Source organism: Pseudochaenichthys georgianus, chromosome 3, assembly GCF_902827115.2.
Source record: "Pseudochaenichthys georgianus chromosome 3, fPseGeo1.2, whole genome shotgun sequence".
In the NCBI taxonomy this organism is placed as follows: domain Eukaryota; kingdom Metazoa; phylum Chordata; class Actinopteri; order Perciformes; family Channichthyidae; genus Pseudochaenichthys; species Pseudochaenichthys georgianus.
In genome coordinates, this window is record NC_047505.1 from 33,207,052 (window position 1) to 33,234,911 (window position 27,860).

A 27,860-nucleotide genomic window follows, 5' to 3' on the forward strand; every position below is an offset into this window, starting at 1 on the left:
CGTATGTTCTCCAGTGACTCGGCGATGAAAATAACACAGCTACATTTAGTAACATAATGCAAATCAATTAAAGTGCTCTGACTTGAGGGCGAAACATCATTAAAGTCACTGTGATCTTTGTTTAACAACACAAAAATAGAGTTAACAACTTTGTGACGCATTTGCACAGAGGCGTTTTTTTTTTTACTAACAAATCACAACACATAGCATGTAATGTCTCTCAGGGAGGCGAGATAAAACAATGGGTCCGACATGATCTGAGATTCTACCTGCAGTTGCTAAGCAACACCCACCTCCAACCTCTCAATCTGTCCTATTGGTCAGCAGGAAAAACGCACAAGGAGCCCATTGGCTAAGAGAAAGTTAATAAACTTTAGCCAAGACCTGCCTCCCTGTGTGCGCGCGCGCGCGCGCACACACACACACACACACACACACACACACACACACACACACACACACACACACACCACACACACACACACACACACACACACACACACACACACACCCACACACACACACACACACACACACAATGAAGAGATTCTTGTGAATGAGAGCATGAGAGGGTGTCAGTGCTTGCGCAGTACAGTGCTGATATATGCATTGAGCTCCTGAGCTAAAAATAAAGATCACACTGAATGCTGTGCTACTGAAAGTTGCAAGACTGAATTCAAAGTGACATGTCTAGTTCTCTCCAGACAGAGCAATGAGGTCCCACCCTCATCATAGATGCAGGAGGTATTTTTGACATTCATTTTTAGTATATAATTCTAATAAAAGCTTGTTCCCGACGATCCTTCACATTTGATCAGGCTAAAAATGCAACGTAGGAAAGCCTAAAAATATCTTAAGGGGGATTGAGCCAACCCAACCCATTTCCCACAGCACTGTCAGATGAGGTAAAGACTTCATCCACATACATACATTTTTTTTTTTACATACAATATATATATATATATATTTGTATGGAACCGGAGCCTACCCATTACTTTTGGCAAACAAACTGATTAGCTATTTCTATTAGCTCATTGTATCTGTAACTCTCGGCCAACCATCATAAAGCTATATTTTCGCTATGTTTTTCCCACGTTACCTTTAGTTACCAATATTTTAGCCGTTGTCTTTTAGCTATTTTTACTTATCTGCTTGCCCTATCAGATTTTCATTTTTAATAATCACTAGTATATAAATAAATATAAATAAAGGTAAACTTCACTGCATTTTTGGACATCAGTGTTTCAAGACTGAGTGTTGAGTCTATGCTCTGTTGAGGTGAAACAACACTTATCATCCTGAAACCCCACGAGGCATTGGTAGAGACAAACAGCATCCCCATCACTCACTACACTCTGGGTTTACCTTTTTTTATAAAGGTTTATGAAACGGTTGCTTTTTTTTCCAATAGAAAGACAACGAGAAAGTTACGTTTGTGAGTTATGCTGTGGGTCACTGCTAGGTCAGTTCAATTTCTCTTGCTGTCGTATTTTCACCTTCCCTAAGCCCGGCCTACGTCACTTATTCATCGTTGGAACATCTTGTAACCAAAAGTTCATTTACCACTCTATCACCCCTCTTCATTTATTCAGACCCTATTTCAATAGCAGACAAAGGCAGAGATTACATTTAGAAAGGGACTTACTCATTCAAAAACATCCACAGATTATTTTACAAGCATTTTATTATGACATACCATAACTCTATGTTATTAACTGTACATCAGAGACAAAAGATACAACAAATTCAACTTTTCAGTGTAGAGCAGTTTAAATTCTTTTCTGCAGCCATTCCTTTATCTAAGGTCAAGTAATCTTCTTTTGATATTAGCTGCCCAGGGACATTTCTACCTACCAGATCAATCTTTTTTTTAGAGAACAGTTCAAGAAACTAATGATCTAAACATAATCTAAGAACTATACCAATGTATGTGCAGTCAAGTAAAATGCCACTGCCGGTGTGAGGCTAAATCCAACATATTAACATATTAGTGCAATTTATAACACATTTTGTTAAAGAAACCCTCTACAGTTCTAGGTTTTGAAGAAAATTACTTTTGAGGAGATGAAAATGTTGTAAAAAGATGGAGAATGGACATTTTCAAGAAGGCTAAATGGTTGGGATTCAAACACAATGTTTCTTTACAGCCGTTTTGGTCGCCCGTTTGAACTGTTGAGACGTTTTATAGAAAAAGGACGTAGACTTTTGAGGATCCATCAGGTTTCCTTCGAAACGCTCTTCACAACTCTTCGTGCGCCTGTTCTCCTGTGAATCTGAGGACAACAAACAAGAATAGTGTCAAGAGTGAACACACTAAAGGATGTGAAGAAACAACAATCATGACGCTGTTACTGCCATACAGAGGGCACCATTTTACAGGGTTCCTACACATTTACCACAGAGTACAAACAGCTAGAGGTTTATTATGTAAATAAAAGGTTTTTAAAATTAGCATGAATGTTGCATTCTGAATGCCAGAAGATTGTAGCAAGGTACTCTAGCTGAAATAAATGGATCAATACTTGCTGATGGCCTTGGTCTCTCGTTGGGTTGGGTCAAAATGCTGTGACTCTGGGAGCAGAGTAAGCTGGAGCAACACTACAGTCTGTTGCACTTGCATTTGGCTTACAATAGCCACCTTGGGCAGGTAAGAGATGTCAAACGACTATACACCAACAAATTGTATCTCTTTTTCCCATTTGGAATCTTTGGCCAAACAGGCATTATATTGGGGATTGCCAAGCCAGCCTACAATAATGTTGACGATGATGCACTGTAAACCATCTTGCACAGAGCTGTTTTACAGGATGTGATGTACACACGCAGCTCTGCATAGTTGTATAAGTTAGTTGCAATTTATACGTCTTGACTTGGTGTGTACGACATTAAACGGCTTTCAAAAACACTGTTTGAATGATCCATTCATATTTAGTTTGAAAGAAATCCTTAATTTTGGAAAACCGAATTGTCATGGGCAATAGTCTGGTAACAGTAATATTTTCCCATACATCCAGACCTGGAAATCTTTCAAAAGTCAAATTCCATATTTTTCTATAGTGTATAGAAACCCTTTATTTTGTCAGGAAATATCATTCTGGCTGCTAACAGCAACTCACAACAGTGAAAAATAAACATATAAAACATTTTGGTTTGTTCGAAATATACATTTCATTTAAAAAAACATCTTATTCTGTAAATTATAGGGTGTATGCACTCTTAGTGATGACAGTCAATATTGTGAATAATGACTAGTTTATGTTTAGTGTCTGGATGTCTCCTTCAACTCTGTTTTTTCGGTGTTGACACTTACCCCCAAAACGATACACTCCGAGGGGTTTGCTGGCGAATGAAGATTCTATCTTGATGCGCTTCGGTCTAGTCAAACCCTGCGTTATGTCTTCTTGGGTGCTGCAGTGAATAAAACAAGCAGAGAAATACAAATAGAGTAATCAAACAAAATATCAATAACTAGATTTCCTTCCTTTAATAGTCAGAACTGTCTTTCAATTTTGGTCTCAGTTCTGTACAGCTTTAGTCAGACGGCAAAATCATTATGTCAAAGCAAAGCGTTTTATTGACTGCAGGTAGAAGAAGCCAGAGGCACATTACCAGTTCATTTTTCGCTTTCCTTTGGCAGCCGACGTCATGTGCATGTAGGTCGGTTTGGCTCGTCGCATTTCTTGTAAAGTCAGGATCTGTTGACTGCAGAGCAGAGGTTCACGTTACCAAACAGTCTCTACTGACTTCTTATCAAAACATTCAATCAAAATAGCTTATTCATTTCATTTGTATTGTGTAAGCCGCGTGTATACAAATCTGAAGCTTTGATATGTGATGCTTTGTTCCGATGCACCTGCATTGAGACATTTGGATATGCAAATATTGTGGTCTCTTTTTTTAATAACACCTCAAGGTAGAAAATGAGAAGATCAATGCTTAAGGATTGTGTGTTCCCATTTTAGTTTCTGTAAACTATCCATAAGTTATATGACATTTTACCCCGTATAATCAGTTTAATGCTCAAAATCCTCTAGCATTTCCATACTTATACGAGGTTTAAATGATTATGGACAAATGTAGCCGCTCTAAACTCCATCTCTGGCATCGCTTTGGGGCTAAAGCTAATCCCAAGAGAACAAATACTTCCGATGCAGGACAAAACCCCACTGCGCTATAAATGTGTAGACAGTCCGTGACACACTGAGCAACCGGATGTCTGGCAAAACCAACCTGGTGAAAACTATATCTCCTTTTACGTATGTACCTTAATGCCATTCTTAATCATTAGCCCTTAGCATTCACATTTACTGCTGAGCCAGGCCTCTTACGTGTGTATTGAGGCTTTTAAACATTTTTATTTTATTTTGTATTGTATTTTTTCCAAACACAACAGTTAAACTGTCTAAGTAATTTAAAACGTGTCTGCTACACTTTGCATAACCCCCGCACAGAGAACTGCCACACATTCACTTTGCAGTTCCATAAAATCGCTTTTATACAGTTGCCAGTCTAAAACTAATGCCGTTTCTTGAAGTCTTTTTTTTTTAACATCGTTTTCGTAGTTTACAATGTTGGCACCATCTACAATGGTATCTACTTTTGAAATATTTACAAAAGGTTCTTGCGATGCAATCGTTTTTCCAATCGAGATTTGACCTGTCTGCTGCAGGACAATCCGTTACCGGGCAGTGTTTTCTTTCCATTTGAAGACTTTCTTTATCAACCTAAACTCCTAAAGCGATTGACTCAGACCATCAGGGAAAAAGCACATAATATAGTATAATCAAATTATTCCCAATGTCTTTTTTTGCTGTGACCCCCAAAGCGACCACCAAGCTTTAGGAAAAATATTGCATTGCACCAATATGCAATTGTGCATGTGACGTCATCTGTCCTGCGCTTTAAGCTACTTTTGGAGTTAATGCTAGCTTCTTCCATAGGAAAATATTTGGCAACATTGCTCTCAGAAAGTGGGTATAAGCCTTGTGCTTTAAGTTAAAGAAAAACAACTCCTTGTGACACAGCTTGATCGTGGGGCAGTGCAATTGTTCCCCAAGCATTTATATTTCCTTTGATTTAGCCAATGCATTTTGATTTGAACCTGTTAAGCCCTGAGCCTGTTTTTCAGGTCTCGGGCTCAAAAACGACATTCCCAGAACAAATGATCATATCTTCCCTTCTAAAAGGGTTAAATTAATAATATTTTCCCTCAAAGTAATGGTAAACCTGTGTGTTGGATGTAGAAAAGTCAGAATCAATATAGATGTTTTTTTATTTTAAAGAAAATTCAGATTGAACATAGTAAAAAAACTGTAAATTATAGTGTCCGTCCAAAAATTATTTTTTACTTATAGTGAAAACTACCCTTGGATGATGGTAAGGTAGACTAAAAGCTTTAGGAATCCAAAGTACAACATATAATAAGTACCCTGTATCAAGATTGATGCAAAACAAGTGTCATTTGACCTTTTTAGGGAGGTTTAGCAAAATAAACTCCACCTCTGAGGTGATTTGGGTGGAAATGGCCGTTTTTACCGTTTCTCTGGAACCCATTGGTCGATTTTGGTGATTGACATCTCTTTTTGACCGTTAGAGCCAATAGAATCGAAGGGGAATTCCCCATACACACACATGGTAAAAAAAAGAAGATGGGGGCTTTGCGCATGCAGGTTTGCATCAGAGTGAACCTATCTCTCGCTCTGACATCTGGAAATGGAAAAGCAGGTTTATTGCTTATGGATTATCAGAAATCATTTCAAAGGGACACAGACACATTGGATTAACCTATGGATTAACTTCAGCAGCGTTTTTATTGTTTTAATGCCATTGAAGACCACTTTTGACCAGACAACGACCAAGGTGAGCCATGTTGCAGTTTTTAGCTACCTAGCGCCACATGTTTTGATGTCTGTTCTTGTCAATAGCTTTGAGAGTTCTTATCATGGAGTGATGATGTATGTACCGATCGATTCTGTGTCATCTCACGATGCAAATCGATGGGTTGGGCGTGCAGCTACGATAGGTAATAAGGGTGTTATGAGTGAGTTTCAGTGCAACACGCTGTTACCATTTTTCGCTCGTGGCTAATTCATAGGCTCAGTGCTAGCTTTGTGGGTTTAAAAAAAGAAGAAAAAAAAAAAAGATCAGTTAGCTAAGTCTCTTCCCGTTACATGGATATAAAACATTCATAGTTTATTGAATATTAAGATGCCCTCAGACGCCGTTTCCTGCAGATGACGCGGTTTTCCCCCCGGTATCGGAGGTGCAGTGTAGAAGAGGTTAAAAGTCACCTATTACGCAAAATCCACTTTTTCATGTCTTTTATACATAAACATGTGTCCCCTCTGTGTAAAGAGATTCTGAAAGTTTCAGGAAAAAAGATTCCCTCACTTTCTGTCCTGATCCATTTATATAAAAAACTGTGTGAAAATGAGCTGATCAGATTTTGGCCACTTTATAATGTCATAACGATTTGTTGGCTTGTGTAACCATTAGCCAATAACAAACCAAGGTATAACCCCCCAACCTTATCACCTGAATCTCCTCCTAGAGCACCATTGTGTTCTTTTTAACCAAATATCTCGCAGAAGGGCGTGGGACGAGGGGCACCTTATTTTCCTCTAAAGTAAAAGACAGAGAATCAGCACTTTTGAAACAGGGCTGAAACAGAGGGGATTATGGGATGCTACAATGATCTGTTTGGTATTTTGAGTCAAACACTTCAGAGACATGTTTTGTATCTGAGACCTATAATATATTGATGAAAAACAGTATAATAGGAGACCTTTAAAGATAGTTGGAAACCAATACACTGATACATGGTCAATGTGTAAATGCAAAGGCTCATCTGCTTGGAACATCTTTCACTGACACAAACCCCGTCTTCTGCTCCAAATGTTTCCTATTCTGTTTGCCTCTTCTTAGCTGACTTAAGCCTCTAGGCCTATGGTTCCAGTCTGGAAACTTGCTGCTGGTGATAATACTTTGTCTGTTTGCACTATAGTCTCGGTCTTGTTTTGAAAAAGGTTTTAGGGGTTTACCACTTCTGCGGGGTTTGGCAGCCATCCAGAATGAGCGTCTTTTACATAGAATCCTTACATTCTGGGAAACTTTCATTGGCGGCCGAAGTGACATGTTTATAGTTTGATCCTAAACATTTTATGGAACTGATTTAACAGATACATGTTTGCCTCTGAACCAATTAAGATAAAATGCAATTTAATTTTAACTACACAGATGCTTGTTTAAAAAAACCCATTATTTATGCATTCTGGGAAGATGATACAAACAAGTATAGTAAGTATATATACTTAACAAACATTACATTATTATTCTTATTTTTTATGCCTTTTCCAGTCATTTTATCCGATTAGACTGTGTAAAATGTAAATGATTATTGCATGAATTCTTTAGTCATAGTGGACATTGGTGCCAAATGTATAGAAATCACCCCCAGGCATTCTTGAGATATCGCATTTACACAAATTGGTCGGACGTAGAGGCAACCGGAAAACCCTGTGCCTCCAGATCGGCTGTTGTTAGCACAGAGGCATTGGAAGTGGGCATTTCCCTTATTTTGTTTGTACTCAATAGCTCAGAGAGTTAATGAAAATCATTATTGGTGTTTGTTAATCTTATTAAAAGCATTAAAAGTATGTGGAAGCAGACAGCAGGTGAAAACATATTTGCTGGCTTGTCAAGACATTAACAATATTAGATCAAGTCACTCTTTGATGCATGAGAAACCATGAGACACCTGGGTGATTATGAGTGCAACCCAGAGAAAAGTACAAGATGCAAGTACAGTGGGGCAAAAAAGTATTTAGTCAGCCACCAATTGTGCAAGTTCTCCCACATAAAAAGATGAGAGGCCTGTACATTTCATCATAGGTACACTTCAACTATGAGAGACAGAATGGGGGGGAAAGAATCCAGGAAATCACATTGTAGGATTTTTAATGAATGAATTGGTAAATTCCTCGGTAAAATAAGTATTTGGTCACCTACAAACAAACAAGATTTCTGGCTCTCACAGACCTGTAACTTCTTCTTTAAGAGCCTCCTCTGTCCTCCACTTGTTAACTATATTAATGGCACCTGTTTGAACTCGTCATCAGTATAAAAGACACCTGTCCACAACCTCAAACAGTCACACTCCAAACTCCACTATGGCCAAGACCAAAGAGCTGTCAAAGGACACCAGAACAAAATTGTAGACATGCACCAGGCTGGGAAGACTGAATCTGCAATAGGTAAGCAGCTTGGTGTGAGGAAATCAACTGTGGGAGCAATTATTAGAAAATGGAAGACATAGATACAAGACCACTGATAATCTCCCTCGATCTGGGGCTCCACGCAAGATCTCACCCCGTGGGGTCAAAATGATCACAAGAACGGTGAGCAAAAATCCCAGAACCACACGGGGGGACCTAGTCAATGACCTGCAGAGAGCTGGGACCAAAGTAACAAAGGCTACCATCAGTAACACACTACGCCGCCAGGGACTCAAATCTTGCAGTGCCAGACGTGTCCCCCTGCTTAAGCCAGTACATGTCCAGGCCCGTCTGAAGTTTGCTAGAGAGCATTTAGATGATCCAGAAGAGGATTGGGAGAATGTCATATGGTCAGATGAAACCAAAATAGAACTTTTTGGTAAGAACTCAACTAGACGTGTTTGGAGGAGAAAGAATGCTGAGTTGCATCCAAAGAACACCATACCTACTGTCAAACATGGGGGTGGAAACATCATGCTTTGGGGCTGTTTTTCTGCAAAGGGACCAGGACGACTGATCCGTGTAAAGGAAAGAATGAATGGGGCCATGTATCGTGAGATTTTGAGTGACAACCTCCTTCCATCAGCAAGGGCATTGAAGATGAAACGTGGCTGGGTGTTTCAGCATGACAATGATCCCAAACACACCGCCCGGGCAACGAAGGAGTGGCTTCGTAAGAAGCATTTCAAGTTCCTGGAGTGGCCTAGCCAGTCTCCAGATCTCAACCCCATAGAAAATCTTTGGAGGGAGTTGAAAGTCCGTGTTGCCCAGCGACAGCCCCAAAACATCACTGCTCTAGAGGAGATCTGCATGGAAGAATGGGCCAAAATACCAGCAACAGTGTGTGAATACCTTGTGAAGACTTACAGAAAACGTTTGACCTCTGTCATTGCCAACAAAGTGTATATAACAAAGTATTGAGATGAACTTTAGTTATTGACCAAATACTTATTTTCCACCATAATTTGCAAATAAATTCTTTAAAAATCAGACGATGTGATTTTCTGGATTTTTTTTCCTCATTTTGTCTCTCATAGTTGAGGTATACCTAGGATGAAAATTACAGGCCTCTCTCATCTTATAAGTGGGAGTACTTGCACAATTGGTGGCTGACTAAATATGTTTTTGCCCCACTGTACAGGACAAACAGAGAAATACATGACACGAGTGGGACTTCAGATAGCAGTGCTGGGTTAGCAGTGTTTTGTGTGTTTTACCAAAGTGTCTGTTCCCATAAAGAGTAGTATTGTTTACCGAAGCCTTACTTACACAATGTCCTATACTATTATAGCAGAACCTTTTTGGAGGAACCACAGGAGTGTAGTAGCAGTATGCAGCTGTATCGATGCATTGTTTACGACTACTTCAACACGTTGAAAGAGTGCACCATATGGACAATAGACTGCATGCTTAGTGTCAAGAGAACTGTAATCAACATTACAAGCCATTCTCAAAACTGACTAGTAATGTTATCCAACTTTCAGGAGGGAGGAATGTGTGTCTGAAGGATCACATACCCTTTTAAACGTTTTAAAATCAAAAGGAAAGCTTAGGCATGAACGTTCTCTCACCTTTTGTTAGGAACCTGGTTCCCCTCGTTGGCTTTCGGAAGTCGGAGTGGTTGGCTGGGACCCGAGAGCTCCGTTGACGCCAACGCTCGACAGGGACTCCTACTTCCTAATATGATGGTTGCATTACTTGCAGTTTGATCATCGTCCATAACTTCAAATGTCATGTTAGGATCCATGGCACTTGAGCTCTGTGGCAAGTCTTTAAATGTTTTTTGAGAAGGTTCTGGTGTGCACTGGAGTGGGAACATGCCCTCCTCAAACACCTGGGCTGTGGCGAACGTCTGAGGGCTTTGTGGTGCCAGCGACGCAGACAGATTCCTCCTGGTGGGCATCGTTGGATGTAGTTCTGCTTTCATATCTGGCTGTTTTCCTCCAACTAAATAAACAAACAATCAGCAATTAGTAAAAATGGACAAAGCAGCAATAACATAAAAGATGTTCGAACATTTTTGGTAAACCTATTTCACATTAATGATCTGTATTTGTTTTTTCTCTGTGCTTTTATCCCTGATTCGAAGTGGGGGGCAATGTGACATTGTCCATCAACCCTGATTGAGAATTTAGTTTTTGACAGCTGGAGTTCTTACGGATTTTTTTACAAACTCAAAAGTTGACTGTTGCTTGTTAAGTTATGAATATTATATTTTTTAGAGAAATAAAATGTCCATAGGCTACAACAAGAAACCAAAGCAAACATTGTTTCGTAAAAATATATAACCGATATAAGCATATTTAAATGCATTGTTTACAACGAAGGGCTTTAAGAGTAAAAAAGGCTAATCAAACCACAGCAGAGCAACAGTTAACAAACCCATCCCCAATGACGCGGTCCCTGTATTCAATCAGTAATAAGTGCTGAAGTGCCAGCCTTGGGCTAAATAGTGCAATTTACAAAATGTCACAACAGAGAAATGAGATGCATCATTCCCTTAAGTTACACCCGGAAGTGTGCAGTAGTGTTGGTGAGGTTATACATGGCACAAGACAATTAAACATTATAGTACCTTATTTGCACATTTAAACTTTACAATGTCAGAATGAAGCTGTGACAGGCATTATTATCTTTAAAAGCGCTGCATTATATAAATAAAACAGAGCTCAAGGACTACTGGCTAACAGCCTTGGATCGGTTTCTTTTTCAAACAAGGAAAATATAATGCTCAAACACGCAGCGCTGAACCCTCTGAACTCTACTTTTAAAAAGGATAAAGTGAAGGTGCTGCAGAACTTTTATGGGAAACATTATTTTTTTTATATATCGTACGTAATTAGTCTGCTGTTGTTTATTGCTCTCATTAAATAAAAAACGTACTATTCCAGCAATTACCAGGGTAAAACACATGGCAAAAATGTGCTTTTTAATATATACTAGCAAACTGCACCATTTAATGAACACAGGGAAATCCTCAAATACTTTTCTATACCACTGCTTTCTATGAGGCCGGTGACCCGTAAACAGCCAGGAACTTGTATTTTTGATATTTCCAAGGTTTGGTTTTTATCATTGTAGCATTTGATTGGAAAAAACTAAGATGTATGAATTTTAACGATTTCAATACATTTTATGCCCAGATTTTTACTAAAAATTGTAAGCTTTACAGGAGTTAGACCCCTGGAAATATTAAATCATCCGTTGGTCAGAACCTTCCTGTACTGAATGTATCCATAAAATGTAGCAAACAATAAATGACGCTAGCTGGCTTCTAATTTCTTCCGAGCATGACTCTTTTGCTAAGTGGTACTGTTTTTATATTTAAAGATGCTATAGGATGGCTTGTTCCTGCTCTTCAAAAAGAACAACAAAGTCTGTTATAAAGCTATTATTAAACAGTGTAGCATGCACCGACAGTGGACACAGCCACGCAGACTGTACCTACACAGCAGTCGAGCACTGACAGATAGCTAATGCTAGCAGATAGTGAATAGTGATGGACTTCACAGCCTTATTCCATAGGGACTAGTCAAACTTGCATTAATTAGTGGTAATTATAGCAAGTGGGCATATTCCCAACAGCATTGATGTTTGTTTCCTTTTCAAGACAGTTGTAACACTGAGCACAAATACATGCCTGCATTTAGATCAATGTTGAAATTAAAATATGTTATGTTTAACAAATGATGATGAAGCCTCTGGTTCCTTCAAAAACTAAAACAGGATCACCAAATTATATATATCAATATTTATTCAAATAATGATTTATACAAGTAATTGAATGTCGTAATTTTGATGCCATATTGTCTTTTTTAGTTTTTTTTATAAAATGACAACCACATCTTGGGGCAGATTGTGTTAAAATCATGGTGTCTGCATCCCATTACGAACAGCATTACACTCTTGGCATTTCCTGCAGGAGAGTGGAGAGGGTTAGGGAGGGGTTTTAAAAAAATAAACATTCCAGCACATAAAGGAAGTGAGAGCACTAAATGCAAAGGTGAATGACTGATTTAGACATAACCTTAAATATCAAAATGCAATATTTAGCAAATGTGAGTCAGACCTCAGACAGCACGATGATAAATCGCTCTTTTCTGTGGCAGAGGAGTTGTCCCTATAGCAATACATGGAAGCCGTTTTCCTTCAATCACATATTTTTGGCTTGTAGGGGATTAATACATGCATGAGTTGCTATTTCTGGTGGAGGCTGCACTGAATTAGGGTCGCCTGGTTGCTGCTGCCTGTTTTTTATAGTGCGCCTTTTCTGGTTGGTGGAGCAGGGGAGTTTACGTCTGTTGACGTTTTTTCCTGCCCTGCTGTGGATCTGCATTTTCATGAATGAAGCTCAGGAGGGATTGGGAGGCTTAGATGCGAGACAGACAGAGAAAAATATTTGAGGGTAGGAGGGAAATAAAGGAAGAATGGAGGAAAAAGCCAGACTAACAGACGTTTGAAGCAAAAGGACAGAAAAAATCAGAGGAGGAAAAAAGAGATAAGAGAGAAGAGAGAGGTACAGGATCGAATGGGAATATAAAAAGAACAGCATAAAGGGGGCAGTGGGAGGTAACTGAATGAAACATCCTGAAGCTATTAATAAACGCACGGGTGCACACGTTTAGAAATCAACACTAAATTGTGTTTCTTCAAAGGGAGCACTTTTATGTGATATGCTATTATTAAGCAGCCCACAAAGAGTTAATGCGCTTTCAAAACCCCAACCCTTTTTAAAAAGGATGACATGTGATTGGCTTTGCCAGCTGCAGGGTGGAGCCATTCCTCATAACATGCTGCAGTGACTACCATTAAGAGCTGAGGAAGCAGTGAGGGGCTGCCAAACAGCATCAGGATCAGATCAGAGCACTTTGTCTAGATGCTAAATAGAACCATAGTTATTAGAAAATCTGTGTTATGTCAACTGCATTTAATCGAAAAATGTTCAGTCATATAGTGATCATTAAGATAGTGCTGCACAACATGTATAATTACAAAAGTATTATGCAAATAAACTGAATTATTGACTGAACAAATTACACTGAAAGAAGTATTTGGTTATTCACTATTAAGCAAATGTTAAGCCTCTAAAAGCCTTGCATGTATTTTGTGTGTTGCATCTCTGTTGCTGTTGTAGGCATGTTGATATTATGGACATTATATAAACAAATCCTTTTTGTGTCTGGTACATTTAGGAATAATACTATAAAGCTGTGCCCTTTTTAAAAATGTATAACATTCCTAACTCAAAAGAAAGATTGCAGATTACTATGATTTATATTTCTTTATTCCCATGACGTATTATGTTGTCAATAACAGGAATTCATTAAGTACTATTCTATTAGAGGAATGTCTAACGTTTGTTTATTTCAAATACCATATCCACCCAAAGTTTTATAGTGGGTGTAACACATGACAAATACAGTTAATGTTTGGCCATTCAAGTTTGTTTGCAAAAATATAAAAGATCACCATAGTAATACAATTGTGAGTGGTGGTGTTGACATTTGTAGAGAGACAACCATAGATGTATTGCCAAAGAAAAGTTAAATTATGAGCAAATAACAATAAAGGACCAAATGGAAACAACTGGCTTGGCATGAAGAAGGAAGGGCCAGACAGAAAGAAGGACTTTCTATAATACGTAGCAGGGAAACTTCATATCAGTGGTGACAAACTCCCTCGTGCTTTCATGTTTCATTGCAATTCAAGAAACTCTGGTCATCTGGCAGGACTATTTTCTTCAAAAGTTACATTTCCCACAATATGTTTCAATGAAATGTAGACCACCTGCAGTAAATATCATTACAGCCAATTTGAACTGCAATATTTCACAGAGCTTTTTGTGCTACATTTCCCTACAGGTTCCATGTGTACAGTTTTCCCTCTATAAAACTGCTTTTGAGTATTCACATCATTTCATTATTCATGTTTTGGCCAGGGCGGAATGTCTGCAGCACACCTATAAATCTAATTATATTACGTCTATGACTTTTATTGTTCATTTTACTACTCTGAAGAAGGCCTTTAACTTAAACTGCTCAAAACACGTTCACCAAATAAGAAGCAACAAAGTGGACATTTTGGCTCACACAAAAACAATTGTACGTTTGTATGGCACATTGAAAACGCAATTTTATGATGTGTGTGTGCTGCTTCGATAAAACGTAGCATCATCTCTTAAATGTGTGTTTGGGCAAGTGTGATGGATTGAGTGAAAGGTGACAAGGAGAGAAGTGAATTATTGAGGGGGAGGGGGGGGATTAACAAGCAGGCAGGGCTTTAGGATTAATGACTACAGTATGTTGGCATGACGGGGAAGAGAGGAGAGTAGATCTACCTTTTGGGTGAAGCAGCGTGGTTCTTTTCCTGCGCCTCTCTGCATCTGAGAATTTAAAAAATAATGAAGAGATTCAAGCAGAAGCTAAATGTACACATCTTTATGAAAATAACAACAACACGGAGAGCCTGACAAACCTCCGAGACCTTTAAGTGGATGTTTTTGTTAGAAATCTTACATAAAGGTGCTTTGACCAAATGGGTTGTTGTTTTAAACTATTTACTAAAATTGAAATAAAACGTTTGCTGGTATAAAAATGAGATGAATACAAAGGTTTAACACTTTCCAACATTGAGGACGGTCTATGTTTCAAGGATCTCTCATTGTGCAGACTGTACCAACATCATTTTACTCATTTTAAATGAATCTTTTCTTTAGGAGGAGTCGATCTGGCTGTTGTGTTGATGTTCAAGAAAATATTAATCTGACACAAAAGCCCACACATGGTGCAGGGCAATGTGGCCGAGATGTCAGAAGGGACATAATGAATTGCCCAAAAATCAAATAATCCTGAAAGGTTTTAAATCTTAAACAAACATCTTATTATCTTTTAAACTTTAATCTATGATTCACAGGAGGCCGATACTATCATCTGTATTCAGTTGTGAAATGATTTATATTACAGGCAATTAATTTAAATGGACCCAAACAAAAAACACTTTAAAAAGAAGTACTGGATGTAATACAATTTGATATAAGCCAGCAGTGGAAGAGAGGGACAGGTGCAGAGTTTACGGCCACACAAATGAGACATCATCACAGTAATTGAGGATTGTTAAGCAGCTTTGGTTCATGCTCCAGTGTGTGTCGTATCTTATACGTCACAAGGGGCTCAGGGGCTGCTAGGTCATGCTAAGATGACAGTTAAAGTGAACATGAAAAGTGCAATCTTATGAGCCCTACAATACACACTGCACCTGGATTAATGCCAAATACACTGGACCTCATTCAACTACCCTACAGGACTCCTGAATAATATATTTAACAACTTCTTACACTTGTGTAATCTAACATTTTTACATTTAAGATGTCCCTTGGAGGGGTGTCATTTTATTAACTTTATTAACTGGTGTTCAAGATATTAAAAAGGATACTATTCAGGTATTCATTGGCAGCTGTGATGACGGAGCAGCTAATGTTGTTTAAGAGGCAGGGCAAATAAGTGTTTCTACTCTCTGCTCCTTTCCATCATGGTCTGAACTGCTCTGAGGGTACAGGTGTTGTATGAATTATGTACCAAGAGTGGAACAAATAAATAAACGAAAAAATACATGTGTGTGACACGGTCCATGTAGCTATACTACTCTTGGCTAGGGCTGCACAATTAATCGATTTTAAATCGAAATCGCGATTTGAAATGATGCAATTTTTTTCTTCTTGTGTGTCAGTCATCCACACCAATCAGAAGTGCTGTGCTCCACATGTAATAGCCATTGTTAACCAATCAGAAGTGGCCCATCCATGGTAACTACGCATACGCCCAACAACAACACTGCACGTGAAACGCCCATGTGTGAAGACGTTTCTAGCAACATTCATGGTGTGGATAAATGGCTTCAGCCGAGCCAGAAGCAACGTTGGACAATTTAGGTACAATCGGTGAAGAATCTGTGCATTATATTTGATTTAATGAACCGTGAACTGGGTCAGAGAGAAAGACCCGTGTGTGTGTGTCTCTGTCTCTGTGTTTTATCTATGGAAACACTCTCCTGTGGATGTCCTTTCAGATTATATATATCGCTAATTTTATCACAATCGCAATATCTGTCAGAAAAATCGCAATTAGATTATTTCCCCAAATCGTGCAGCCCTAATCTTGGCACATAATATCCTGAGCAAACAATATAGTGTGAAAGGGTGTGAATGTCAGCTGTAAATATGATTTATACAACAGAGGTGGTCATTTGAACTGAACTTTTGTAAAAACATATTTAAGTAAAAAAAACTGATTCTGCACATCAGAGAGATGAATGTCTGACTTGACACAGATTCGGTCAATGAGAGGCCTCCCCCTCTCTCTCCCTCATTCTGGGGTGGGGGCTGTCGCATGCACTTGGTAGTTAATTGAGGGGGACAAATCATTTATATGTAATTATAGGGGAGACTTGCTTCCCCATAAAAATGACACCTTCTCTTTTTTTCTTCCCACCAGATGATGAATGCACATGCAAGTCCTTTTTTTTTTAATATCTGACCAGTTTCAATTAACTCATTTGGGAGCCGTGGTGCATTCTCTCAGTGGCTATTTATAGAATAACATTTAATGGACATTTTCTAAGTAGATGTCTTGATTATAAGCAATAACCCATTACTGAAACATCTGATGTATTTTATTAGTCATGCATGTTGTGGCTATGTAGTCAGGTCTTCCTGTAGTGATCAAGCAAATTGACAGCTTCCCAGTCAGGCTACATGGCAGTACTTTTCAACGCTGAAACAATTACTGGATTAACCAATCAAATCTAGAAAAAAAAAAGACAAACATCGAAATGAAATAGCTTCCAGAATTGGAGGATTTGCTGCTTTAATTAAAAATAAAAAAAGCATTTTTAATCATTATAATTGACTGAAGAACTCTTAAAAAACTAAATATTAATTGATAATAGTAAACAAATAATTTGTACTACCTCATTTTCCTACCTTCACTAGTTTTGCAACAATCCATCCAAACATATGTTTAATAAACAGCAGAATAATAAATAAGGAATAATGATGACTTACTACAGGGAGAACTCTGGTGGTAGAGCAGATGTGAGAAAGACAGGACAGGTGCCAGGTCGCTGCAGCCCGCCTCCTCCTGAGACTCCCCTCCGGCCCCCACACCATTCAGCTGCTGCCCTGCCACTTCCTGGTCTGCCCAGACCACACCTCTCTCCCTCAACACAAGGTGCTCTAGTTCATGGTTCTCCATCTCATCTGCGGCTGTGACCAGCCCAGCCACACGCAGCGTAGAGTAGTGCCGAGAATAAGCCGGCAACAAGATGTTGACCATTCTAAAAAGCAATGGAAAAATATGATTTAACAGATGAAAAGAGTAGAAGTTACAGCAATGTAAGGTGCCATTTCTTCAGCCAGACTGATCAACAGTTCTTTAATTGTTTCTAGGTATTGTCAACATACTTTTGCATTCGCTTGTTCTCCTGATCCTGCAGTGCAGTGAGCTCCACCATCTGAGTGATGTGTTGTTTGAGATCATTAACCTGCAGCTCCAGTCGGTGGCCGTGTAGGCTCTTATCTAACACCTGAACAAAGGGGAGAAGTGAGTTCAGAGAGCAGAAATGACGAGGGAATAGCCATTCTAACAAAACATATAGAATTGAAACTCTTGAAGGCAGAATTAAAAGAAACAAAAAGGAAACGAAGATGTGAAGTTGTTTTCATCCATGTTTCATCAGAAAATCTGCCTGCTGCAGGTAAGGAAGGGGAGAAAAAAAGAGAAAGAACTCTGACGTAAAGAAACTACGAAACAACAGCAGAGAGAACATTTGACTGGTGGGTGCGTCACAGTTCTGGGTCAGTTCCTGGAAGAAAGGATAAAGAAGAAAAACATAACATGGGCATGGTTTAAGGTAACTGGCTGCAGTGTGAGGGATGAGTAAAGGGTATTGATTTATTCTCTTCAGCGATCCACGAGTGAGCCGGAGAAATAAAATGAGCACGGTTCTAATTACTGGGAGAACAGATGGGAAGAAAACAAAGACAGTCACGACACCAGTAGAGACACAGCCTACCTTCCAAAATAAACAAACAAAAAACACCAAGTGATGAGTTTTGAAGGATGTAACCCACATTGTGAAGTTATTCTTTTGATCTAATCATGCCTATCTATCTTCTTAGATTAACTCTAACTAGCTCATCCTGTCCACAAGATATGTAATGTTGTAACTAGTTTAACTCACGACTCGCCTTCACTGATCTATTGTCCAAAAACATACAAGAATGAATGTACTCCATCGCCAATGCCAAGGTTGTTGGAATTTGTATACACATGGCTACAAGCACTGTGGTTACACAATTGTTATGATCAAACAAATAAAGCTGATACTAAACCATGAAGCATTTCCATTTATTTTTTATAAAAGTGAAATATAAATGATTACAAAGAACAAGCAAGTGTTCAGTCTTATCAAAGTCACAACAAAAACACACATTTGGAAGTCAATAACTAGGTAATGCACAAATGTCACTTGGTTCTACTAACCTCCGAGGTCTGATCATTGGACTTCAGCAGCTTGATCTCATTCTCAACTCGATGTAGCCAGCCGTCATTGTCCAGGAAACGCGCCTTTTCCTCCTTCAGACGCTTCAGAATGTGCTGCTGCTGAGTGCGTAAGCTGGCAATCTTCCGCTCATGCTTGCAAGTGGACTAATGAAAGCAACAACAACACATTTAAGTTTGAATTGTGCATTGCTAGGATTAATGTGAGACATATTTAACTAAGTTTGTGGTCAAAGTATTTCTTAACAATAATTTAAATACTCCATGTGTTGTCAATTGTTGAAGAAGTTCATCTGAAACTAATTATTTCTTCTTATAATATAGAAGTTTTCAAAAGCAGGTGATTTAAAACCACTATCAGGTCATTTGTTCTCACACTTTAATTCGTTTTGGATGACATTGACATTCTATAAAGTTTGGTCTTAGACATTTCTTTTGTGCTAATTATACTTTAAGTGTAATTTACAGCTGGGACCAACACTGGCAGAGAGGAGCCAGGTGCTGGGGAGCATAGTTCCTCCTGTAGTGGCGTAAATGAGAGGCCAAGACAACCATAGAGAACAGAGACGTGAAATGATGACTCAGCAGCTGTTTGTCTGCGGGGATGATGGGATGTGTGGATAGCAACGTAAGCATCAGCTACCTTCTCAGTCTTTTCTTTGGCACAGAAGCATTGGACCTGCAGGTTGTCCTCCTCACTGTACCGCTGGCGCAGCTCGTTCTCCTTCAGTCGTCTCTCCAGATCCAGCTGCTCTTTTCTGATTTGGGCCCGGCCCGAGAAGATTTGCTGCAGAACTTCTGACACTCTAGAGAGGGGGAAGAGTGATGTTCACATGTGAGAATCTTTCCTATCAAAAGGGCTGCATTTGAAAATCTGAATTTAGCAAAAGTGAATGTCAAGCAATTCAACTTCAATCTTGCATTCAAATGTAAGAAATGTAAACTAAGAATAACATAAATAACTTAGTATAACAAGTATATATGTTTTTAATTGATATGGTATGTATTGATGAATTGGCCCACTAAATAAGATAATTGGGTACACATGAGTATCTTTAGTGATCACATGGAAAATAAAAAGCTGTTCATTCGGATCCCCGTTCTTTAGGACAGTATTTAAGTGACACCTCTCAGTATAATGAGATACATCAGTTAAATTAAAATCCATCGTACAATGAGCTCTTCCAAACCATTTTGTATGTGTATATAAAACAAACTAAAAGGGTCGTAATATATTTTACAATCACATTAAAACCAATATAAATACAGCAATTTATATTGGTTTTAATGTGATTGTAAAATATATCACGCAGGGTTTCCCATACATAGACTATACTTGGGCAGGCCGCCCATGTATATTAACGGCCGCCCAAGTATATTTCGCGACCCATTTAGTTTTTTATTCAATTAAATTCAAAACCTTTATTTATCCAGGTGAAATCCCATTGAGATCATTGATCTATTTTTAATTCGTCCGTGACCACGACGCCTTCTGCGATTGATTAACTTGTGGACAATGATGCCTTGCTCTACGCCTCCTGTACCCAGTCCCAGACTGGCCATCGGGAGGACCGGGGGGTTTCCCGATGGCCTGGCCTGTTAAGTGGCCTGCCTCACACAGGGTGACCGGCTGTCTACATGATGTGGCCTGCCGACATGGCCACTGTCATACAGATCATAAATCAAAGCCCTTGATTGGTCTCTGTGTGTCATTCAAGCTCGGGATAACCTCAGCTCAGGTCAGGTAAAGGACTCTCTGAGTGTTTAGATAGTTAACTTAGTCTTAGTTCTCAGTGGGTCTCAAACGGTTTGGTCACCATTTATGTAAACCCATATTTCCATTTGAGGGGGTAGTGATTAGTAAAATATGCATGAATAAATAAATTAAAAGTTAACTAGGTGAAAAAAGGCAAGATACACTTTTAAAACTTGTTGAGAGCTAAAACTAGTCTTTGCTGTTGCCTCAAAGAGGAGCAGGGAGGAGAGGAGGGATACAGCAGAGGCTGATTCAGGAGCACAGACACACTCACAACTATAAATGAACCAAAAATAAATAAATAAACAAGTTTCAGTGTTTTTTTCATATTGGAAATGGTTATTGGTTATGGCCATGATTTTATGATTATTGAAATGTATACAGTTCTGTTTCATATAGGTGTTTCCATAGATCTAGTCTCTTTATTTTCCCCTCAAAATGCACCAGATTGATGCATTTAACTTCAAAATAAAAAACTTACCGGGAGAGCATGCCCCCGGACCTCCCTAGAGGATTTGAGGTCCACCCCCACTTAAAATCACATTGATAGGTTCCTAAATACATTTACCATTTGTTTTAAATAGTAACCCATGTCCATATGTTTATTTGTGGGTAGTAGATTTAAACTATAGGGCTATCACAATGGGCCCTGCCTGTACCTGTTCGCTCTGCCATCGCGTGAGGGGTCTGCTAACAAGCGACCAACAGAAAGGTTAATGTTGTTACACGTCACCTCAACCCTCAAGTATATTTCAGATCTGTGGGAAACACTGTTACGACCCTTTTAATGATCAGGTGAAACCAAACGTATTATCTAGATCAAATGTTTGCATGACTATTATCGTTATTCTCGCCAATGAATTGCTTGAATGTTTGATTCAAGTATTAGAATATGCTGTTTATGGTTTCTTAAAGCTTCTTTAAAGATACCAGCTCTGTGCTGGAGAAATATTCTTAGCTATATGATGTATAGGTGTATTTCTGGAACACGGTGGAGGTGATATTGAGATTGGATGCAAGTGGCTGTCTGCTTGAGTTAAAGAAAAAGGGGAGACAGGAGAGGCACGCAGGTAAATAAGACTGGAGAGCTGTCGCTGAAATGTGACTGCACTCTTCAATGTAACTCCAGTGACGTAGGAGACGTCGTGGCCTTGCTAGACTGCTGAATTTTTAATAGCGTGAGAAGCGTGCAGTCTCTATTCAGAGCCTCTCACTGTGCGAGTTGTGAATTCTGATGCCAGTGAATGAAATGTGTGGGAGTGAGACTCATTCAGATTTTCTTGTCCCCCGCCCCCAACTCAAATACCCCAACAGATGCTACTGTATATCTTAAAGATGACTAAATGGGAGGTAGTTAATCTGATTTATGGTAAAGAAGTTGATGTGTATACATCATTAGAATAAAAAAGGCGCTGCACAGATGTCCCTATCAAATTAAACCTTAACCTGTTAGGCCCCAAGCCTGTTTTTCAGGTTTCAGGCTCGAAAATGACATTCCCAGAACAAATGACCAAGGGTTAAATTAATAATCTTTTTTCTCAAAGTAATGATAAACCTGTGAGTTGGATGTAGAAAAGTCAGAATCAATATAGATGTTTTTTATGTTTGGTAAAAAAACTGTAAATTATAGTGTCCGTCCCAAAAATATTTTGTACTTATAGTGAAAACTAACCTTGGATGATGGGTTAGTAGACTAAAAGCTTTAGGAATCCAAAGTACAACAGATAATAAGCACACTGTATCAAGATTGATGTAAAACAAGTGATATTTGACGTTTTTAGACAGATTTAGCAAAAAAACCTCTTCTGGGGCCATTTGGGTGGATTTTCCATATCTCTGGCCCCCCTTGTTTGATTTTGACATGTGACATCTCTTCCTGACCGTTAGAGCCAATATAATCGAAGGGAAATCGTCCCATAGACTCTCATGTAAAAAAAAAAAAAAGCTGGCGTCTCTGCGCATGCAATCATGTTGCAGAGCATAGGAATATCCCTGCTCTGATTTCTGGACACGGAAAAGCAGTTTTTATTGCTTATGGATTATCAGAACATTTCAAAGGGGACACAGACACATTGGATTAACCTATGGATTAACTACACCATTGTTTTTATCGTTTTAATGCCATTGAAGACCAGTTTTGACCAGACAAAGACCAAGGTAAGCCATGTTAGCGTTTTGGGCTACCTAGCGCCACATGTTTTGATGTAGGTTTTTGTTATTTTCTCCGCGAATTTGTAATCTTTGAGTGTTGAGGTGGGTACCAATAGATTCTGTGTCTCCTTACGATCATAAACAATGTGTTGGATGTGCAGCTAGGATAAGTAATAAGGGTGCCAGGAGTGATTTTCGGTGCAGTAATAGGTTAGCATTTTTCACTCGGGGCTAATTCAGAGGGTCACTGTTAGCATTTTGAGTTAAAAAAATATATGAAAAAGATCAGTTAAATTAGTTTTTCCCCGTTATAGTGATATAAAACATTCATAGTTTATTAAATATGAAGGTTCCTTAGACGTTGTTTCCTGCAAATTACGCGATTTCAGGCCCGGATACGGGTCCGTGGGGCTTAAGAGGTTTTAACTAAGATAGTTAAGCTAATGTTGATTATAGTAGTACACTAGTATCACACACCGGTATACACAGAGGTACCTACTCTATATGTGTGGCAGATTTATTAGAGTTGCATTTGTATCCCAAACAAAAAACTGTTAATGACAGTGTTTTTCAAACCTTATCCTAGGGTCTCAAAGCACTTTTTAATCCAAGAGGTCAAACAGTCCCTCACTAGTTAGTGCGAATGCTGTTTACAGTATTCCACTATAGTACTTTGAATCTTTATTCTTCCCCTTATTAGTGTGAATGCTGTTTACATCATTCCACTATAGTACTTCAATTCTTTATTCTTCCCCTTATTATTTCAGCCAATACTTTGGTACTCCATAACTTCATCTTATTTTCAGCTACAGAAACCATTGAAATATTAAACTATTCAGCCTGTTCAGGAATCGATGGGAAACCTTCAACTTTTTCCAAATATTTCATATTTTTTGAAATATTCAGCTTTTAAACTCTTTTTTTTTTATCATTGAAGTCAATGGGATGAGCCTTCAAATGTATCGGTCTTTATTTCGAACAGATTAAAAAATAACAAATGTGAAAAACAGAATACCGTATTGTTATAATACAGTATTTATCCACATTCATGGTAATATTTGTATATTAAAAAAAAAAAAAAAAGTCTTCATATTAATAATAAATCATATGTGTCCGAAAGGGAGTAGGAGGAAGCAAATGCTTATTAATTCCCACCCCTTACTTGATCAATGATTGTCCTTTAAAATCATTATGCAAGTTATTCCTACATACATTTACATTTATACATACATATACAATCATTTCTCATCTTCAATCACCTTTCTTCATTCTCATATTTTTCCAAAAAAGTGTTTCTGTACATCCTTTTAAACTGAATAATGCTTGTGCTTTGTTTTAACTCCTGCTCCAAACCATTCCATAAAATCACCCCACAGATTGTTATACTCATACTTCTCAGAGTTTTTCTGACCTTGAGTTGTTTAAAATGTAGATTTCCTCTCAAATTATACCCACCCTCTCTGTCTACGAACAATGTTTTTAATTTCCTAGGAAGTAGATTATGTCTGGCTCTGTACATGATTTGTGCCGTTTTAAATTATACCCACCCTCTCTGTCTACGAACAATGTTTTTAATTTCCTAGGAAGTAGATTATGTCTGGCTCTGTACATGATTTGTGCCGTTTTAAATTTAACCAGATCAATGAACTTCAATATGTGTGACTTCAAAAATAATACATTAGTGTGTTCATCCAACATTATTGATAACTCTTATAGCCCTTTTTTGTAATGTGCATAACGGCTGTAGGTTGGTTTTGTACGTGTTTCCCCAAATCTCCACACAGTAAATCAGATATGGCAATATTAGTGTGTTTTATAGAGTATACAATGAGTTATAGTCCAGAATGTATCTGGCTTTTCCCAATATTGCGATAGTTTTAGCCAGTTTTGCTTTTACATGATTGATATGAGGTTTCCAGCTGATTTTGTGGTCTAAAACCACACCAAGGAACTTAATTTCATATACTGTTTCTATGTGTATGTTATCTAGTATTAATTGTATCTGTGGATTTGTTTTATGTTTTCCAAATAACATAATCTTTGTTTTGCTTATATTTAATGATAATTTGCTTGTGTCAAACCAATGTTTTACTTTAATCATTTCTGCTGTTATCACTTCCATTAGCTCTTTCAAATTGTCACTAGAACAACAAATATTAGTGTCATCTGCAAATAAAATAAATGTCAATATATTTGATACTCTGCAAATGTCGTTGATGTATATTATGAACAGCTTTGGACCCAACACGGACCCCTGAGGTACTCCACAAGTTATGTTCATGTATTCTGCTTTATGTTCACCAATTTCAACAAATTGTTGTCCATCCATCCATCCATCTTCTCCCGCTTATCTGTGGTCGGGTCGCGGGGGTAGCAGTTCCAGCAGAGAGCCCCACACTTTCTTTTCCCTGGCGACATCAACCAGCTCTGACTGGGGGATCCCAAGGCGCTCCCAGGCCAGCGAAGAGATATAATCCCTCCACCTGGTCCTAGGTCTACCCCTTGGTCTCTTCCCAGCTGGACGTGCCTGGAACACCTCCCTAGGGTGGCGCCCAGGTGGCATCCTAACTAGGTGCCCGACCCACCTCAACTGGCTCCTTTCGACGCAAATTGTTGTCTGTTGCTTAAATAATCTCTCACCCAGTTTAATCCCACCCCTCTGATGCCATACCGTTCCAGTTTTATCAGTAAAATATTGTGATCTATGGTGTCAAATGCTTTTTGTAAGTCTATAAATATTCCCACTGCTTGTTTTTTTATTGTCCATGCAGTTTGCTATTTCCTCACTTAATTCCATTAGTGCCATAGATGTTGATCCATCTTTCCTGAATCCATATTGACTGTTGTCCAAAAGCTGATGTGATTCCATGAAACTGTCAAGCTTATCAAGGATCTTGGAAAACTGAGAGAGCAATGAAACAGGTCTGTAATTTGTGTAATGGTGTTTATTCCCAGTTTTATATAATGGTATAACTTTAGCTATTTTCATTTTATTTGGGAATTTACCAGATTGAAAAGACAAGTTAAAGAGATGAGTCAATGGTTCTGCAATTTCTTCAATCATGTTTTTTACTATAATCATATCAATATTATTCCAATCGGTCGAGGATTTGCTTTTACATTTTCGCACAGTATCGATGATTTATTTTTCTTCGACTGGTGTGAGGAAGAAAGAGTTATTGTTTTCATTCCAAAGGTCCGTTTCTTCCCCTTTAGTTGTTTCTACGGTTTTAATTTTTTCTGCCAGATCCGGCCCCACATTTACAAAGAATTCATTAAAACCATCTCTCTCTCTCTCTCTCTCTCTCTGACACACACACAACGATGCAGCCATCAACACATCTAAGCGTATTATGGGATGTCATCAAATGCCGTTGGCATGGCGACAGATCATTCACCATCAAGTTAGTTCAAAAGTTTGCAGTTCAAATATTCTGCTGCTTTCCCAAGCCTTTTTACTTTATTTTCTCATCAAATTCATTCACTACTACTTACATCTGATATTTAACTCCTTCAGCCTATTTTCAGCTGCAGAAACCATTCAACTATTACATTATTCAGCTATTTCAGGACATCAAGGCTATACATGTTGTTGTTTATACCGTTAAAAAAAACAAAAAACCTTTTCTTTTAAATATTAAGCTTTTTCTGCATTTTTTTTTAGCTAAAAGCAGCGACCATTCAGCTAATAACACATTCAGCTTTTTCTGCATTTTCAGCCATAAATGTTCACAGTTTACAGCATTCGCACGCATTTTCTGCAGGAAATGCATTTTCTAGTTTAACAAGTGACCATCTAGATTGAAAAAAAAACATCTGTCATTGTGTTCATTTAAAAAACAGATAACAAGTAAGCAAGGACATAGCAGGAATTTATAAAAAAAGGTCTAAAATTAGGAACTACACTAATTAAGTCCCTCCCCCCAAAAGCTTAATTAATTACAGACCCTGTTAATCAATATTTTAGTATCTGGCTGCTCTATTCAAGTCTACAGCGACTACAGTGCAGGTCAGAAGTGGATGTGGAAAAACTGCTTCTAGAGCTCAAATTGTTAAGTGCTTGTAAAATATTGCTGTTAATTAGACTAAAACATACTAGGTATGGCAAATAATGTTCTCTCTGAAGGTTTCTCCATTAAATAATGTTAGTACATTTTAAGAGTATGTTACAGGGGGAATTAGACTCATGTAGATGTACTGCTTTCCAGGAAGAACCCGTTTTCCAGGAGGTGCACATTTCGTGGGATAACATTTCATACGAGTTATACAAACAAGTATTTTGAAAAAATCTAAATCTCAGGTCAATAAGGCATGCTGTGAGCTGATATGAACAGGGTACATAACAGTACAAGACTTTTATCAGCAGATTAGCAGAAGTGTCATTGGATGCTTATGATTAATTTAGTGAATTATGTATTTGTTTATTTGTGAGGGACAGGTACCAAGAATCATCAACTGTGCAGTTATTACGATTATTCTTTGTTTTTTTTGTACACTCTGGGTAGGTCAGCTGTCAAAAACCCCACCAACACATTGTGTTGCGAGTGTGTGGGCATGGCACCACAAACAAATAAATAAACAGCAGTTCACCTTTTTCAATGAATGAGATCCACCATGATACCTACTGACTAACTGATCAAAGCACATAAAACTGTTTGTTTCTATTGTAGCATCGTCTTGATGGTGCTGCTCCTGGTTGAATATTACATTTTAACTTTTGGATTTTCTTTATGAAAAGGGTGAAGACAGGCTATCCAAAAACTACCAAATAATATCCATCCACAACAGCTCAGTACAATTCTCTCCCGAGCCATCAAGAGATTATGCAAACATTAAGAGGTTGCCATCATGTTTTTTTTATAGACAAATATATTTTAGGTGCAACCTAGGAGCAGACAGCATCCAGTTAGGGAACCTGAGGATTGCATCACCAATGCTTCACCAGCAGTGAGTCGTCTAAAGCCACTATACTCTGCTAGAAAACGATAGAATGGTCCTTTTGGTTGGGACCGAGTTGTTGCAGCAAGCGAAAATCATTTACAAGTGAGGTGAATGTGAAGCATGAGACTAGGAGGTTCAGGGAGGGCCAAAATAAGTTTTCTTAATGTGGTACCTGGGTCCTTT

The 27,860-nt window shown here is 38.4% G+C and overlaps 1 protein-coding gene across 1 annotated transcript in view; it reads right to left on the reverse strand.

Annotated features, from left to right (window-relative positions):
- Positions 1 to 1,902: 1,902 nt before the first annotated feature.
- kif18a (kinesin family member 18A) overlaps positions 1,903 to 27,860 on the reverse strand; it is a 50,312-nt gene continuing 24,354 nt past the window's right edge. The window contains exons 10-18 of the mRNA XM_034110298.2: positions 19,473 to 19,635; positions 18,812 to 18,976; positions 17,731 to 17,852; positions 17,332 to 17,603; positions 14,611 to 14,655; positions 9,845 to 10,220; positions 3,610 to 3,702; positions 3,311 to 3,408; positions 1,903 to 2,273 (exon numbers count right to left, since the gene is read on the reverse strand). Coding sequence (XP_033966189.1) covers positions 2,125 to 2,273; positions 3,311 to 3,408; positions 3,610 to 3,702; positions 9,845 to 10,220; positions 14,611 to 14,655; positions 17,332 to 17,603; positions 17,731 to 17,852; positions 18,812 to 18,976; positions 19,473 to 19,635 — 1,483 coding nt within the window. The 3' untranslated portion in view covers positions 1,903 to 2,124. The remainder of the gene's footprint in view (positions 2,274 to 3,310; positions 3,409 to 3,609; positions 3,703 to 9,844; positions 10,221 to 14,610; positions 14,656 to 17,331; positions 17,604 to 17,730; positions 17,853 to 18,811; positions 18,977 to 19,472; positions 19,636 to 27,860) is intronic.